Consider the following 18,893-nt stretch of genomic DNA (forward strand, 5'->3'; position numbering starts at 1 on the left):
CTCCTCTCTCCCTCCCTCTCTTTCTATCTCTTTCTTTGTTATGTTTCATGTTTATTCCTTCTCTCTCTTGTTTGTTCTTTCTTTTTGTCTCTTCCTCTTCCTCTCTCATTTCCTCCCTTTCTCTCTCAGTACACTTCATTTTTAACGAAAAAAGCAAAAGAAAAGGAGAAAAAATAAAAACAAACTAAGAGGAAGCAATACACTCACCGCAAAGGTCCGAGGATGGATTCGGCGGCTCCTCTTCGCGATGTCGGCTCCTCTTTGCCCTTCGTACACTTTCTTCTCTTCTTCGCAAATGGTGGCGACGGCGGTGAGAACCTCTCCTTCTCCCTCTTTCTCTCTTTCTCTTCCCCTCTCTCTCTCAAACACACAATGCAATTCGCTCCCTTTTTCGCTCTTTCACGCAAAATGCCGTGCTCAGGTTTTGACCCACTTTTTGTCGTCTGAGTACCATCGCTATTTGTGATGCAAATAGAGATGATGAAAATATGTGTCAAAAATGGCTATCACTATTCTCCTATATCCTTGTAGTGTGATCAAGCACTTGCAGTGGTTCTCAGTGTTGAAATGCATTTAGAAAAACCCTAGCTCCATGATTCGTGATCAACATATTTTTAACCAAAAATACATCTTTTATAGATCTCGGGCCACTTTTACACTTTTAAATTCGGCTCTTAATTAATTCGGCTCTTATAGTTGGTGGGGCTAATTAACATAATTATTGTGGTCACAATGATATTGATATGGTGAAAGTGAAATCTATGTTTGCTCTGTCAAGGTATCAAGGAGAAGCCCAACGCATTCACAAGGCAAGTGAACAAAGAGCTTTCTATCGTCCTAGGATCTCTAAAGTCAAAATTTTGACGGCCTGAGATTTTTTATGGAATGTATAGTGTCCAAGCCTAGGGCCTCCGTGCATCTAAAAGATGTTATAACTACTTTTATCTTCACCTTGATAACTCAATTGCATTACAAGAAAAAGCTAAGAGAACTGTATGCTTGCAATTCGTTCACAAAGAAATTGAGATTTTAGTATTTCGGCCTTGACTCTAAAAATTTGGGTTCTAGCACTGATCGGCTTATTGTTAGCACGGCAAGTATAAATGAATGGTTTGCTATTCACATGTGGCATTTTCCTACGATGTAGCTTGCAAGATGGCGCCTATCAACTGGTGGAGCGCTTGATCGGAGGACGGACGGTGTCGCAGCATGAGGCTACGCGCGCGATCCCTCATGAGATCGCCCTCGGGCTCCTGCATGAGTTTCCTGACCGACCTTTCAACCTCCTTCCGCCCAGCGGCCACCTCGAGTCTCTTCCCGACCTTCCAGTGATCAACGAGGCACCAGGCGTTGGTGAGCTGGTCCATCATCTTCGGCCACGCTATCACAGGCACTCCCATGCTTACGCTCTCCAGGGTGGAGTTCCAGCCGCAGTGCGTCAGGAATCCGCCAACGGCAGGGTGGCCGAGCACGAGGGGTTGCGGCGCCCATCTGATGACCATGTGATCAATACCATTGAGGGCCAGTTGGAGTTGGCCGAGATACTGTGACACTTGTGCTGAGCCTTTATGACGATGCTGATCAGCCGGGTTGAGGACCCAGAGAAACGGTTGTCGCGCGGCCGCGAGGCCGAGAGTCATCTCCTGTATCTCTGCCTCGCTCATGGTCGCGATGCTGCCCAACGACACGTACAGGACGCTCCTGGGCTGTTGGCGGTCCAGCCACCGGAGGCAGTCCGTATCCTCGGCCTGCAAGCTTGCGCCCACCCGCGTGTCTGCAACAACAGCAGGCCGAATGCCGGCGGAGCAACCTTCATCTTCCTGGTCGATCTCATATAATTGGCGACGTCGACTAAGCAAGGACGAAGGAAGAAGAGGCCCAACCGCGTAAATGTTTGGCAGGTGCATTAAGGCGCTGCCCAGACCCCTGCTGCCTGACGCCTCTAGTTCATTCGTGGTGTTGACGAGGATGCAGTGTGCTCTGGGCAGACGTTCTATCTGGCCTTGTATATGCGCGTGCAGCCAGTCAGCGCTCTCTTGCCCGAACGGTGTTTGGAAGGGTAGATGCTTGGGGTGAATGGGGGGAAGGCCAGGAATGCACGTGATCAGCAATTCATCATCGTGAGCATCATCCTCAGCAGCAGCAGCAGTGCTACCTAATATAGCATTAACCAGAATATTACATCAAGATATTCAGCAACACGTATGATAATCGACCGTTAATTAGAAGCTAAACTATAAGGCGTACCTGTACCGTCTGACTTCTCTTCGACTGACCCAGCCAGCCGGAAGGGATTGCAGTCTGGGTAAGTAGACATGATCTTTGGCACCGAAAGGCTGCATGCCAGCGTGGTCATGGAGTTAGGCCAGAAGGATACGACCGGGATGCCCCTCTTCTCTCCGGCATCCTGCGCCCACAGGAGGAAACTGTCGGAGATTATGCAACTGATTCGAGGGCTTGGCCCGATCCGCAGATCATAATCCGCTGTAGTTAGGTCGTCGAGGAGGCGCTCGAATGCGATCGCCATGCCTGCTACTCCCACCACAAACTCGGGATTAGACGGGTCCCGGGGATGGCCGCGCGGGAGCCCATCCGGAATGCCCACCAGGCGGATGTTTTGGGCGGCGATAGTACTGTCGCGCACTACAGTCTGAGTACGCTTGCCATTAATAATATCGTGCAGATCCTTACCATCGCACGCCGTATATTGTAACTGCTGATCATGAAGAATATTGACATCATGCTGCTGGGCTTGAAGCATGCGCTGCACATTGTGCTCACTGCTCACAAACGTGATGAGGAAGCCGCGGGCTGCTAAGAGCTTGGAGAGCTGCATGAGAGGGTTTATGTGGCCCTGCAACGGAAATGGAACGACGACGACGTGAGCACGCAAGTTACAGCCATATGTGGCTGGCTGCTGCTGCGCCTGGAGGACATCATCATCATCGATAGCATTGTGGACACACTTCTTCGGCGATGCAGTCATATTGCACCAAGATCGGTACTATGAATGGATATACGCTAGCAGCTAGAGCCTAGAAGCCTCGAATAGCCTATGGTGTATTTAGCAAATACAGTACCTTTGCCCTTCTTTTATAGGCTAGCTAGGTCCTAATATTTTAGTGACGGCGGAGACCTGGTCAGATTACGATATCCACGGTCTTTCGAAACCTCCATGCGCAATGCCTGTCCGTGACTCCCGAGGGGCAACTTGCAAGCAATAGTAAAACCAGTCCTCATACATTTGCCTGCCACGTGGAGCAGCTCATTTTGTTCGACTGCAGACGGTTGGGACGCGGCTGAAAATCCTATTTGTGGAGCATAAATAAGGTGAAAATATCCCACTTGGCACTTGCCACTAACCTGCCGGACAAATTGAAGAGCAATATATCAACAATGTAATATTTTCAAAAATGGAAAAAGGGATGACTTAATGAGAGACTAGAGTTAGTAGAGCTTATCATGAGACTAGAGCTTATCAATGTAACATCGAGTACATCATGTACATCAACAATCAAATTCAAGGCCATGCCACGCTTAGGTCCATTGCTAAAGTGAGTGTGATTGAGTTACTTGACTTGATTTACTAGAAAAAGGGGAAATTTTCATAAAGTAAAGTACGCATTACTAAAACTAGAGCTACTAGCTCTACTTGATGAAAGTAGAAATACATGGCTGGTATGCATGTCTTTCTTTCTCTATCTCTCCCCTCTTTTGGAATATTATTTTTAATATGTTGCAATGCAATTGCTTGTTTTAAAAATGCTTTCTCTAATTGTTATACATTAGGATCCACACAAGTCTCACCTTCTATGTGGCTGCACATTTTGCACTTAGAGCCCCTCCACCTAAGTACATTAACTTAGGTGTGGTGGAGCTCTCACACTTCTTGATCCTCAATGCCACAACCCAAACTATTTGGGAGTCCATAGAGACATGCTTCCACTCACACGTACCACAAATTGCACTTTTCGAAAGTGGGTGCAAACATAGATGCAATACTTCTACACATCAAAAGGACGCACTTTGGAAAAATGTGAAAAATATTAAATATATGGTTTTTAGTATTGGTTGCAAATGCAAGGTTGCAAAAGAGATTCCTATCCAAAAGTGGACAATGAGTTAATATTAGTTTAGGATGTACAAAAGAGGTATATGCAAGCAGTAGGGAAGACGTTATAAAGTTGGCAGTAAAAAAAATTAGACATCGAACCCCTAAATAAACACTCTGCTAGGAAAAACAATTTGCAAAAGTTGGCATTTGTTGCTTGGTGTATAATTGACTTTAAAATTTTAGATGCAATCCACTTCAAGTGTCATTGGCATCAATGAAAACAAACTGCTAATACTATAAGTGTCAATATATAAAGTAGTGATGATAAAGTACCCTAACACTTGGGATTTTTAAGGTCTTCTATGATGGCTTTTGCCATCTTGACAAAGTACTTATTTGTTGTTTCCTTTTCTAGTTGCCTTCATCTTAGTAATCTCATTTAGTCATCCTTTGACTTGTAGTAGTGTGATCTCATCCATTATCCACATTTTGAGTTGCAGTAAACAAATTAGTGTTTGGCATACCTTGTTTATCTTATTTCTTATTTAATTTCCTTTTGTATCTCATGTTGTGTTCTTCATGTTAGTTGTGCTCACTAATTTCATAGCCAACTTTTCCTATAATTGAGCCAAGCATGTGTGCACATTGCCAAGTGAGTTCTTCAAGGTCACATTTTCTACTTCCAAGTTCTAAACTTGATGTGTATGTTCCTCCCATAAGGTTCTCTTAGGCATCGCTTCTAGAATGATTAAGAAGTCTTTGTTGATGTGTAGCCCTCTCCTTTATGTGCGGCTCTTGCACCATTGGGGAGGTGACAAAAAAATTGCGAAAACGTGAAGATGCTTGTGTGTGTGGACTCTTATTTAAAAGAGAGAAATGGTTCTAAGAAATAAGTTGAGGATAGTGAGTATAAGAAAAAAAAGAGCTATGTTGCGCTTATCTATATGTGCAAATTGTGAGGAGGGCAAGTAATCTATTGAGTTGGGGTGGATGGCTACTTTACCAAGCTATACAATGTGCAAGAGAGAGAGAGAGAGAGAGAGAGAGTGTGTGTGTGTGTGTAATAAGGAAAATTTAGCCATAGTCTTTGAAGGCATTTGTATTAAACCTCGGAGAAATAGGGTTCCCTATAGAAGATAAGAGCTTAGCCTTCTTTACAATCTTTGATCATTGATTTGAATGACTAGAACTTGGAGCTTTTGAGGTGACACCTCCCACCACAATTCAAGGGTGAGTTCTCATGGTCACCATTGCATGAGGTATGTATCATGATATCCACATTTTCCTATATTTCTTATTTATTCCAATTGTGGCTTCCTTGTGCCATATGCAATATATGAATATGGCTCATGGCTCTAGAATTCTTGAATGTGACATGTATTTCTTAATCCAAGTGTCAATTTCTTTCAAATACAAGTTCTTTTATTTTAGTTGGTATCAAAGATTTATTTTGATCCTAGTTGAAGTTCATTACAAGTCATTTTATTGTCACAAGCACTAAAGACTGGATACCAAAAGTCTAGATCTAGTTAGAGTTTGTTCACATGCCACAATCATGAACCTAAGCTTCTCTACTACTAGCTATATCTATTTTGGAGGCTTCTGGCAAATATCTAGAAGTGCACTTCACATTGGCTAGTTTTTAGTTTAGTTTTTTGAGCATAGAGTGTCATACACTTTGCATATGCAATCTAGATATGGTATTAGAAGATAAATTCCTAGATGCATTGCAATTGTATGTCTAGGTGACGACCAACATTGAGAGTGTAAGATTCCTCTTTGCTATAGGATAATATGATATCCTAAAAAAAGGACTAAGTGAGGAATATACACAATCTCTTGGATCGTTACATTTATATTATGAGAGGACTTCATCACGCTTGTGTTTTATGTTGGAGACGGCACATCATGGGGCCAATCCACAAGATGTAGAAGAGTTGTAAGAGTAGGAGCCACATCACTCTATTAGGGGGAGCTCTTTGTGTATGCGAGTCGAGGTGTTGATCATCTGTATGCTTGCGATACTGCCTCTGTTGGAGTTGAAAAGAAACAAAATCGTTGGACTACAAATCGATACCAATGCGTGATTTAGCTAGATTAGTATATAGTCTCCAGGCACTCTTGGCCGCAAGGCTGTGAGGGTGGTTTGGTGAGCATAGAGGACATAGCTAGAGTCCTAGAGCCAATGTCTGGTCCATTTTAGGTCCTAACAGCTAGTGCATTTGCTAGAAGCCATTGATAAGTGGAAATTTTTGAATCTTGGTTAATAGGGACCAATTAGTTAGTTTATACTAAAGAGTATTGAAATAGATCTATTATTTCCTAATAGACACTATCAAGCCAAGATTTAATGTCAAGAAAGAGCTAGAAGGGCTAGATAGGAGTTAAAACCATTAGGAGGTATTCTCCTAAGTGTAGTAGTCCGATATGCTTGAGAAAGAGAGGTCTTGTTTGTTAAGAAGTAGAGAGAGAAGATATGTAGAGACGCGATCGGGAGAAAAGAGACACACCATATGCACTCCCAAAGACTTGATGCTAGGAGGCATATTACACGGTGGATTCCGTGAGGTTTTACGGTGGATTCTGTAAACTTTTATTACCGGGGCTCATACACAAAGTTGATTCTTTGTGCGAGAAGTCGATGGGGACGCCTATCCTTTTCGGGGATTTTGTTAATTTTATGTGTACATGGGTGATTCCGCAAAATACATATTTAAATTAATAAACATTTATGAGTTTAGAGTGTGCACTCGTGATAAATTAAGGTTAGGATTGATTTTTAACCAATTTATTTATGTAGCTGAAGACTGCTAGGTATTCACTTTTGTCGGTTTAATTGTATTATTTTACTAACGATTGTGAATGCTTCAGTTGATGTGTAGAGCGAGTAGCAGTGGCAGTGGAAAGCATTGGAGGATAGTGTGTATTCAAATTTATCGTCAATATTTTGATGGGCGTGTGTCTTAGGCATGGCGCCTATATTTTGTCGCGCTTATTTATCAGGCGCTTGATATTTATTCATTAGGAGAAATATGGACTCTCTTTTTTGCCCCTTAAGGGGTTTCTCTCACCTCTCTCTCTCTAAAAAGAGATTCCAAAATAATATTATAAAAAGAGATCTTCTACAATCAAGCAAATCTCATTTTTGTGTTTTCAATAGATTTCACCTATTATTTTATTCCCAAACTACAGGATAAGGTCGCTTTTTCTCAAAATCCTCATAACTAAAAAAATACAATTCTATTTTTTCTAAAAATGCAGCCAATCATTGATACATGACTCTTTAATGCCCTCATGAACAAAGAAAATAAGTGATAGAGTGACAGATAGTAAATTAGGGCAGAAGATAAGATAATGTTATTGTTTTCCACTAGCCAAGCTTCGGTATGAATGTGTTTAGGGTTTCCTTGATGAATTTTTGTAGAGAGAGAGAGAGAGAGAGAGAGAGAGAGAGAGAGAGAGAGAGAATATTTTGGATAGAACAGAAGATAAGATTTGATGCTAATTAGAGGTAGATTAAAAGCCAAGATTACAGGCTGATTAGGGGTTGATTAGGGTCTATCAAGACTGAAAGCAAGAGAAAGAGACAAGAACCAACTGGGTTTTAAAAAAAAACACAGATATAGTGAATCAAAGCGGTGTAGTTCTGCGATTTGAATGTTAATCCAAGTTAACATTTGCATACTTTTTTTTTTGCAGAATGCAAGTGCAGGATGTACCAAGAGAAAGAGAGATATTCACTTTCAATTGGAGGATGAATATGCACCAATGTTCAAAAGAACTGTGGAAAGAGACGATGCAATAAGATGCAGGATGCAACAAGAAAGAAATGCAGGGAAAAAAAATGTGGGCCTTTGGGTTGATGGTGCATTTATCCACCCGATCCACTCACTCGAAGGCCAGCACAATTTGAAGGGCTTACATCATTTGTAAAGTTTGCCTGTGAAGGCAATGAAGGATTGTATGGATACACATACAGACTTGTCACACAAGGATTAGCAGGGGCTCATCAAACCTTGACAAATATGCAGACAAGATTACAAGGGAATATGCAGTCTTTGATGGAAAAGGATAGATTATTGGCTGAGAAGGATAGAGAGAACCAGAACCTACAACAAGCAATGTCTATCATTGAAGATGCTATGCATGCTACACACATGCAGAATATGGAGTTACAGTCTAAAGTCAATGACTTGGAGAAGGAGAATCGAAACATAGAGAGGAAGCTCACAAAAACTTTGGAGATTGGGCCCACTTTAAAAACCAAAGAGGCACGTCGGCGCATCTGATCCGTTAAACCAATTCACCAATTAGCCAAAGGAAGTGGAGAATATCATAGACAGATATATGCTCAATCTACTACAATGAGAAATATGTTTCCTCATGCAGAGAATGATACTATTGCCAAAGTCCTTAGCAAGGATATGGTAAAAAATGCATTGGAAAATCGTAAATTCAGGGACATTGTGGTGCGCAGATCAGACGCTGTATGCTCACATAGTGAATGCCGGAAGGTCCCCAAGAACAATGAACTCTACTTTTTGCACAAGTTACAAGGTAAAAAGCATGAATGACAAGACCCATGCCTTGTGTGAGTGCTTCACAAAGCATGTATTTTATGTATATTTCATCTTCATGCTCAATAATAGCCCAATTTACAAAAATATAACAAGCTTTTAGCTTTTGAGTTTTCTTTTACAGAAAAATAGGAATAAAGCTAATGGACGGTGCCCAAAGAGTCTGGCACACCCAATACAATGTCCAAATAGAAATAACATAACCGTGCGCCCATGCGCATACAAAATAATAATAAATAATTGATGCCTCAATAAATAGGCATGACAAAATATAGGCGTGGCACCTATCGGAATATAATCCATAGATCGAATACTCGCTATCCTCAAATGCTTTCCTCCGCCACTGCTGCTATCTCTACACATCAACTGAAGCATTCACAATCATTAGTAAAATAATACAATTAAACCGACAAAAGTGAATACCTAGCAGTCTTCAGCTACATAAATAAATCAACTGGTTAGAAATAAATCCTAACCTTAATTTATTACGAGTGCGCACTCTAAACTCATAAACGTTTATTAATTTAATATGCATTTTGCGGAATCACCCTCTATGGAATCACCCATGTACACACTAAATTAATGAAATGCCCAAAAAGGACAGGTGTCCCCATCAACTTCTTGCACAAAGAATCCACTTTTTGTATGAGCCCCAGTCATCAAAGTTTACGGAATCTACCGTAAAACCTCACAGAATCCACCGTGAAATATGCCTCCTGGCATCATACCCCCGGGGTGGGATAGCAATTGACCTCAATTGCTATTAGCTCAATGTGGAGCTAACAGAGTGGGGAAAGCATTTAAGTCTCTAGCGTGCATCCATTGTGCTTCCTCTACAGGATGGTTCTTAAATTTAACTAGATATCTAGAATACCTTCGGCCAGTTCTAGTGGTCATAACGTCAATGTCTATAATAGCTTCTGGTTGAAGTATTTCAGTCTCTTCCTCTAATAAAGGAGGGTTTTCATAAACAGGGTATATAGGTAATTGGCCTCTAAATGGTCTCAATAAACTAATGTGAAATGTGTTGTGAATTTTCCAATGAGGTGGTAATTCTAACTTGAATACATTATCATTAATTTTATGAATGATCCTAAATGGTCCATAGAATCTAGGGGCTAATTTCACAACTGGGTGTCTATCTACACTTTGCAGTCTACGTTTTTCTATTCTCAACCAAACATAATCATCAACTTTGAAATTCATTGCTTGTCTTTTCTTGTTGGCTTGTTTGGTATATGATTGCTGGGCTTTAGCAATCATATCTTTAACCTCATCAAAAATAGTATTATGCATACTAGCAATATCATCAGCACTTTGAATTCTATTTGACAAAGATGTAACAGGTGTAGATAATCTATATCCATAAATGACTTCAAACGGTGCTTTCTTTGTAGATGTGTGTGGTGTATTGTTATATGCAAACTATAATAAATGCAAATGGGTGTCCCATGTCTGTGGTTTAGAGATAGTATATGCACGTAAAAGATCTAGAATTGTGCTGTTAGTGGCTTCTGTTTGTCCATTAGTTTCTGGATGAAATGCAGATGAGAAATCAATCTTTGTGCCTAGGTTAGCAAATAGAGTAATAAAAAAAGTTGTTACAAAATCTAGAATCACGATCTGAAATAATAACTTTTGGCAATCCATGGTTAGTAAAAACAGTTTTCAAAAACAATTGTGCTGCTTGTGATGCTGTTAAAGTTTTCTTACATGGAATGAAATATGCTTGTTTACTAAATCTATCTACAACTGTCCAAATCATATCATGGTTAGATTTAGTATTAGGTAAACCAGTAATGAAATCCATAGAAATTTGTTCCCAAGGTTTAGATGGAATAGACAAAGGCATAAGTAATCCATACTATTTACCATGATGTCTCTTAACTCTTTGACAAATCAAACATTTAGAAACAAACTTGGATACATCAGCATCCATATGCGGCCAATAAAAATCTTCAGTTAACGTACGTAAGGTAGATATGATACCTCTATGACCTTGATATGGGGGACAATGAATTTCATTCAAAACAAAAGATCGAAATGAAATTGTAACACACAATCTATTTTCATAAAATATAAATCCATCATTATATGACAATGAATCAATAGGAATCAAATTATTTTGAACTAATTTATTCCAATCAGCATGAAAAGTAATATCCTGATGATATGTATCTTTCATAGCAATCAAAGAATCAAAAGATATAACAGAAATATTATGAATGGTAGGTCTTCTACTCAATGCATCAGCCACTACATTTTCTTTTCCAGGTTGGTATTGAATGATAGGATGAAAACTTTGAATAAAGGAGGCCCATTTGATATGTTGGTCCGAGATTTGGGGTTGGCTAAGTAAATGTCTAATACTTTGCTGATCGGTCTTATTCATAAATTCTGAACCCATTAAGTAGTGTTTCCACTGTCTTAATGCTTGTACAACTGCTAATAGTTCTTTGTCATATGTGGAATATTTCAGTTCAAAAGGTTTCAGCTTAGAACTAGAATAGGCTATAGGATGATTGTCTTGCATAAGTACAGCTCCTATTCCTGATCCACTAGCATGGGTCACTACTAGAAAGAATGGTCTATTAAAGTCTGGCAACTGTAGAACAGGGGCATGGGTTAATGCATGTTTCAGTAAGTCAAAGGATTTCTATTGATTTTCGGACCAATGATAAACAATTCCTTTCTTCAGAAGTTTGGTTAATGGTAAAGCAAGTAATGAAAAATTACATACAAACTTCTTATAGAAACTAGCAAGACCAAGGAATGAGCGTAAGTCATACACATTTTTAGGTACAGGCCAATTCAATATTGCATCAATTTTCTTAGGATCAACTTTAATTCTATCAAATGATACAACATGACCTAAATACTCAATTTCTGTTTTAAAGAATTCACTCTTTTCAGGATTTGCATACAGTTGATTTTTTTTCAATAACTGAAAAACCAATGACAAATGCTCATAATGTTCTTTCTCATTTTGACTAAACACCAAAATATCATCAAAGAAGACAATTACACAATACTGATATTTCAGAAATATACGGTTCATCATTCTACTAAACGTAGCAGGTGCATTAGTCAATCCAAATGGCATCACTAAAATTTCATAATGACCAAACTGTGTTCTAAATGCAGTTTTGAATATGTCAGACTTATCTAGTCTCACTTGATGATAACCAAACTTAAGGTCTATTTTACTAAATATAGCAGATCCTTGCAGTTTGTCCATAAGGTCATCAACTCTAGGAATAGGATACCTATTCTTTACAGTGATCTTATTTAAAGCTTGATAGTCAATGCACATATAATAGGTATTATTCTTTTTCTTGACTAACAGAACAAGTGCACCGAATGGAGAACTTCTAGGTCTAATCAATCCTCTATTTAGTAATTCCTCAACTTGACTTTGGATTTCTTTTTACTCTATCTGGTTATGCCTATATGGTGCTTTGCAAGGTGGTTGTGTGCCAGGGATCAAATCTATCTTATGGTCTTCTGGACGTGAAGGAGGTAAACCAGGTGGTAGGTCTTCTGCAAAACAGTCCTTAAAATATGCAAGAAATTCTTTATGCCTAGGGTGCATATGATTTTCTTTTACTTGCAATTCATTCACCCAAATAAGATAAGATTTACTACTCTTGCGTAATGCACGTTTAGCTTGAGTATGCGAAAGCAGTGGAAAAACATTAGATGCATACATACCATATAATGTAATAGATTTTCCTTGAAAATTAATATTCATTGAGTGTGTGGAATAATCTATATGTGGATTATGCTGGTGATGCCAAGGCATACCTAAGATAATGTCACTCGACTGTAATGGAACAACTAGAAAATTTCTTCTTTCAGTGTATTGACAAATTTGAATCTCTAAGTCTTGCACTTCCTGTGTACCATTATACCAAGTGCTTAAGAATGCAGCTTTGATGCGATAATGCGTAGGTACAGTCTGTAATTTCAATTCTTTTACTAATTTTGCTGAAATAAAATCATGAGTACTACCGTCATCATGCAAAATAGTCTTTTCCTTTCCATGCACCAAACATTTCATAGTCAATAAAGAATGTGGAGTAGGCATACCTGGTAAAGTATCGGAAGTAGTAGTAGTGTCGTCCTCATCTTCAGTGAAATCAGGCATATCTTCATGTTCGTCTTCGTCCATTGCTCCAAGGTAGTTGATATGAGCAGGTGGCTTCTTTGAGTGACAATTTGCTGCTAGATGTCCAGGCTGGTGGCATTTATAGCATACTATTGGCTTGGCTTTGGTTACATTGTTTGCAATGGCGGGAAGTCTAGGTACATTAGGATTTGGCTATGGAATAGGCTTAGGATTTTGATTGACATTGGATGGTAATGCAGGTGGTTTTGCCCAATTTTTGCGGAAAGATGATGAAGAGAAACGACCTGGATTAAATCTTCTAAAAATGGAATTGAATTGTTTAGATCCATAGTTACCATTGGCTTGGAATTGTTGTGGTCGTCTGTCTCTACCTCGTAGCTTATCTTCAATGTTGTGAGCTAGTGAAATGGCATCTTGAAGAGTAGCAGGCTTGAACATGTCAACTTCAGCGTAGTAATGCCCAAGGAGTCTAGATATATACTTGCGCTTATGTGTCGCTTCAGGTACGTCTTCAAGCATGCGTAGCTGGAGTAGTGCATTCCAAAAACGCTCTGTATACTGAGGAATAGGCTCACGATCCCGTTGTTGGAGAAGATCCCATTGCTTAATAGCTTTCTCATGAAATTGTGGTGGAAGGAAATTCTGCATGAACTTCTTCTTGAAATTCTCCCAAGTATCAGGACATTCTATGCTCTTGCGTACTACAGTCCACCAAAGAGATGCTCTGTCTATTAAATGATTAGTGACACACTTGATTTTATCTTTTTCTGCATAGGTTTCTTCATGGAAATAGTCATCAAACTGACTAATGAATGCTAGAACAGTTTTTCCTTCTCATATGCTATTGAAAGTACGGAATTTGAAACTTCTTTTACTTATCTTTGATTCCTTGTGGATGGTTTGAGCTTCAAGAGTTGCGTTGATGGTACGTCGAATAAGATCTTCAGCTTGAGGTTCTTCTTTGTCGGTAGACGCTCTTTGTAAATTTGCCAGTTGAGCTTGAAATGCTTGCCTAGCCCTTCGTTCTTCTTCCAATTGCATCATGATTAAGTCCAGCTTTTGCTCCATCGTAGGCTCAAATAGGTTGCCTTTAGCCATAAGATCATCCATATGTGGTTCCGTCATCCTACAAAACTAAAAAGACATTTTTCACTCAAAATCAAGTTAGTGGGATGAGCGTAGCTCAAGTTCAGGAATATAAGGCTTATGTTTTTTTTTTTTGTATAGCTTTCTCAATCTTCGGAAAAATCTGCGTATTATCCTTCTTTATATGCTGAAAATGCTTTAGCAAACCTGCGTATGGGTAGAGTACCTTCCAATGAACAACTTTGCAGTTCGGAGTTTCTGCGCAGGAATAGTCCTTCTAGGAGTTTTGAGCACAAGTCAGTTCTGACTCCAGTTGACCAGTCTGACTTGTAGAGTTGCAGACTTGCAGAACTTATTCGGTTTATGGAACTTGCAGAACTTGTTCTGAAAATACTTGCTGAACTTGATTGTTTTGGTGTGACCTGGAGTTTGTGACTTGCAGGATTGACTTGCCTTAGAGGACTTGTGTAAGTAAGAAGCTTAAAGCTTCTCAATAGGTGTCGATTTTTTAGGACGAGAGGATGTTCACGGTGCATTTTTCGGCCCTCAGTACAGCCCGCCATCCTCACGATTCGATTTGTTTTTATAAAGCTTAAGTTGAATTAACTAAAGCTTTTTAAACTTTGTGGTTTAAGCTTTTTAGCTATGGAAAATATGAAGCTTATCTCTAGTTGTCCACGACTTGATGAAGGAGATGTAGGAGTGGTCCTCCACCTCTGTAGCCCGGTCCTTCGCAATCCAATAACAGAAACAGGGGTTCTTCATCGCCAGAAGTCTGCCTGTATCGACGGTTCGCGACGAGATTGACCGTAGAGCCCGATCGTTCCAGGAGCTCCGCCTTCGCACAAGATGGGTAGCAATTGGAAGCTCTTGATCTCAGCTCTGCTCTGATACCACTGCTGCGTAGATAGGACGTTGTATGCTCGCGTAGTGAATGCCGGAAGGTCCCCAAGAACAATGAACTCTACTTTTTGCACAAGTTACAAGGTAAAAAGCATGAACGACAAGAGCAAGAGACCAATTGGGTGCAAATCTCCTCCCATGCCTTGTGTGAGCGCTTCACAAAGCATGTATTTCATGTATATTTCATCTTTATACTCAATAATAGCCCAATTTACAAAAATATAACAAGCTTTTAGCTTTTGAGTTTTCTTTTACACAAAAATAGGAATAAAGCTAATGGACGGTGCCCAAAGAGTGTTGCACGCCCAATACAATGTCCAAATAGAAATAACATAACCGTGCACCCATGCACATACAAAATAATAATAAATAATCGATGCCTCAATAAATAGGCATGACAAAATATAGGTGTGGCGCCTATTGGAATATAATCCATAGATCGAATACTCGCTATCCTCCAATGCTTTCCTCCGCCACTGCTGCTATCTCTACACATCAACTGAAGCATTCACAATCGTTAGTAAAATAATACAATTAAACCGACAAAAGTGAATACCTAGCAGTCTTCAGCTACATAAATAAATCAACTGGTTAGAAATAAATCCTAACCTTAATTTATTACGAGTGCGCACTCTAAACTCATAAACGTTTATTAATTTAATATGCATTTTGCGGAATCACCCGCTATGGAATCACCCGTGTACACACTAAATTAATGAAACGCCCGAAAAGGACAGGCGTCCCCATCAACTTCTCGCACAAAGAATCCACTTTGTGTATGAGCCCCGGTCATCAAAGTTTACGGAATCCACCGTAAAACCTCACGGAATCCACCCTGGCACGGAATCCACCGTGAAATATGCCTCTTGGCATCACATTGTGGATGGTGTTGCTAGTGAACGTCTTAGGGATGTGAGCAACTTGTTTACTGCTACAGATGCTCAGGGATTATGTGACAAGGTGGGAATGAGTTCTGAGTCATATAGTATGCTCTATCAACAATTGGATACAGGTTTTAAGCAAGTCTTCAATACTAAGCGAGTAATGCCTCTGCCAAAACCATTTCACGTGAAGAAGGCTCGAAAACAACTAAATGAGAAAGTTTTAGAACTAATTGGTGAGCCTATGCATCTGGAACACACACACATATTGAAGTATGGTTCCAAAGAAGTTGCCTTTGTATTGAATGCATCCAACAACTTTGTATTGGATATATGTAGGGTTCAGATTGCTATGGTCAAGTTCTACAATATGTCTATGGAAGAAGGTAGAGGCAAGCTTAAGTTTGTCCTCAAACTTGATGAGTGTGAGATTATCAAGGGGCAAAAACTTGAGCGTGTGAGTATAACACTTATGAATCGAGCATTGGATCCCAACATTGATGAAAAACATCCTTTATACTTCAGTGTACAATCGGAGAATGAAATATGGTGGCTTGCAGCATTTGAAGTACCAAAGGAGTGTTAGAAATCAAGCTCACCGTCAGTGTGTTTTCATCTATGACCGACATCTATGACAGCTAGTGTGTACAGCTGTCTACATGTGACTACATTAAATAAGTTGGGTTAGTAGTCAGTCAGTGACCTGACTAGAGTTACTGAGTCTAGTCTACATTTACACTAGGTCACTTTATCTTGTAGTGAGTGTGTGCTTTTCAGTTTAGTGTGTGGAAATGAAGGAATGAGCTTGAGAGCCTGAAGGCTCATGGATATGGAGTCTTTCCCTTTCTCTCTCTCTACTCTTCGAACATGGTATCAGAGCTTCATCCATGAGGTTGTGGGAGAATGGGCATGACAACTTGCAGTGCAAAGGAGATGGAAGTAAGGAATGAGGAAGAAGCTGGACACTTGCAAATGAAGCCATAGTCAAAGGAAGGAATCAGCGTGGACTGCCTCCTGAAAATCAGCAACCTGTATCTGAAAATCTGCGCCTGCTGATCTGAATGGACAGCAACCTGTATCTGAAAATCTGCGCCTGCTGATCTGAGTGAACAACAACCTGTCAATCTTTAGTGGGGCACCTGGACAAGGTTCATAGAGCATGTATGCTCACTATTGAAGGTATTTGAAGTGTGCAAGGAGTAAATGCTTGTGTGGGAGCTCTGTTATGAGTTGGAGTGACAGACACAGACCTGTAATCATTTCTGAACTACTATAAACATGAATGGACAGCATGCATTCAGTCATTATTGACACACAAGAGTCTTGTACTACACTCAGAAGGCATCTTTGGAGCACAAGAATGTGTCAAAGCATGTATACATTGCATCAAATGTCTTGGAGCTGAGATCTCTTTCTCAGAATACTCAGATTTGAAAATCAATGACAGGCTGAAAACTGTCATATACAGTCAATTACAGAATACTGAGAACTAAAAATCAATGACAGGTTGAAAACTGTCATACACAGTCAATGACAGAATACTCAGATCTGAAAATCAATGACAGGCTAAAAACTGTCATACACAGTCAATGACAAGTACTGTGCATTACTGAAGCAATACAGGTCATCTTGGGGGTTCCATCATCTATATGAAATGGTCTATACATGCTGAATGCATGGAGAATTGAAGCAAGCAATGAGCATCATTGAAAACTGAATTTTGAAGCTGAAGTAAATGCAGTTACACTGTCCTGGTTAATTACAAACACCTCATGAGGTTTATGCCATTGGTCAATGAAGACAGGTTGTCTATGCCTACTCAGATGTTCATGTATTGAACTTGCCACTACAAAGTAAATGTATGACATGGTCAAAAGACATTTTGGAGCTGCTTGGAGCTTGGTATGCTGAATTTTGGTTGACTGCAACCTGAAACTGAATTTGTTGACACACTCAGTTTTGGACTTGAAATTGCTGCTGGTTACTCACAGTTTACAGTTTTCAGACTGCATGTATGTACCCTCGCAGTGAGGTTACATAAGCTTAAGCTGAAGCAAACACATAGCTTATGTATCGACAGTTATATCTACAGTTGAGACCACTTGTTTGAGGGTTGTTTTGGGGTGTCAGTGGGCTGAAATACCTTGGTTTTTTTCTGCAATTTAGTGCAGAAAATTGTCATAAACTGTTACGGACTGAACTTAGTCAGTCATACTTATTGGTTTGCAGGAAGTCAGGCACTTGATAGACAATCTATTGCATCATGGCTAATGCACATGGGACTGACAATATCACTCAGATAGTTGGAGAGAAGTTGGATAATAAGAACTTTACATTATGGAAATTCAGAATGAAAAACTTTTTAGTTGGTAGAGGTTATTGGGATTTATGTACAGGAGATGAAGTTGCTCCTGAGTTGCCTGCACACAATCCAACAAATGAATAGAAAAGAGCCTACAGGCTATGGAATGAAAGAGCATGCAAGGTGCTGCATTGGTTTTCCTTATGTATATCTGATGCTATGGTAATTCAAATCACTGGATGTGAGACTTCGAAGGATGCTTGGGACATACTGATGAAAAATTATGGAACCATGACACATGCAAGAAATATCCAGTTGAAACAGCAGTTCAACAACATGTCTAGGAATGGCAAGAGCATTCAGACGTATACCACGGAGATTAAGACCATAGCTGATCAACTTGCTACTATTGGCTCAAGTGTATCAGAAGATGATATGATTGCTGTTGCTTTGAATGGCTTAGGCAAAGAGTACAAAGCTTTTGACACTTCCATTTCTGTCAGAGAAGAGCCCCCTAGCTGGGAAGAGCTAGTTGCTTTGTTGCTACATGAGGAAGTCAAACTTGGTTTGAATATAGGTTCTAGTGCATCTCAGAGTAGAGACACTGTGTTGTACTCTAGCCAGCGTGGCAGAGGATCTAGAGGTCGTGGTTCATTTCGAGGTCGTGGTGACACTCATAATGCCTATGGACAGCAGCAGCAGCAAGGAAATTGGCATGGTGCCAATACACAGGGCCAACGAGGAGTTGGTGGTTTTAGAGGTAGGGGGAGATCACCTCGAGGAAGAGGAGGTGGATCTGGATCTTGGCAGTCTACTGATCATTCCAACAAGGACAAGGACTGTCATTATTGTGGCCGGTATGGGCATATTGCAAAGGATTGTTACAAGAAGCAAGGAGATATGAAGACAAAGGGCAGACAGCATAGGCACTATGCATCTTCCAGTGGTGCTCATGATGAGT

At 40.0% G+C, this 18,893-nt stretch overlaps 1 protein-coding gene across 1 annotated transcript; it reads right to left on the reverse strand.

Moving 5' to 3' along the window:
* Positions 1 to 889: 889 nt before the first annotated feature.
* LOC148030813 (UDP-glycosyltransferase 85A7-like) lies at positions 890 to 2,986 on the reverse strand. The gene is made up of 2 exons (XM_087685623.1): positions 2,248 to 2,986; positions 890 to 2,155 (listed from the first exon to the last, which is right to left on the reverse strand). Exons 1-2 carry the CDS (start codon positions 2,984 to 2,986, stop codon positions 1,137 to 1,139), a joined length of 1,758 nt encoding a protein of 585 aa, XP_087541749.1. The 3' UTR covers positions 890 to 1,136.
* Between the last annotated feature and the right edge of the window lie 15,907 nt (positions 2,987 to 18,893).

This window comes from Lygodium microphyllum, chromosome 9 (assembly GCF_053477565.2).
Source record: "Lygodium microphyllum isolate KBCC chromosome 9, Lygodium_microphyllum_v1.1.10, whole genome shotgun sequence".
NCBI classification, from domain to species: domain Eukaryota; kingdom Viridiplantae; phylum Streptophyta; class Polypodiopsida; order Schizaeales; family Lygodiaceae; genus Lygodium; species Lygodium microphyllum.

Bases quoted from the DNA above. Each gene is read 5' to 3' on its own strand.
- LOC148030813 (XM_087685623.1), bottom strand. From the start codon at position 2,986: ATGACTGCATCGCCGAAGAAGTGTGTCCACAATGCTATCGATGATGAT. The intron at 2,156-2,247 runs GTACGCCTTATA...ATGCTATATTAG, and splicing joins AGAGAAGTCAGACGGTACAG to GTAGCACTGCTGCTGCTGCT.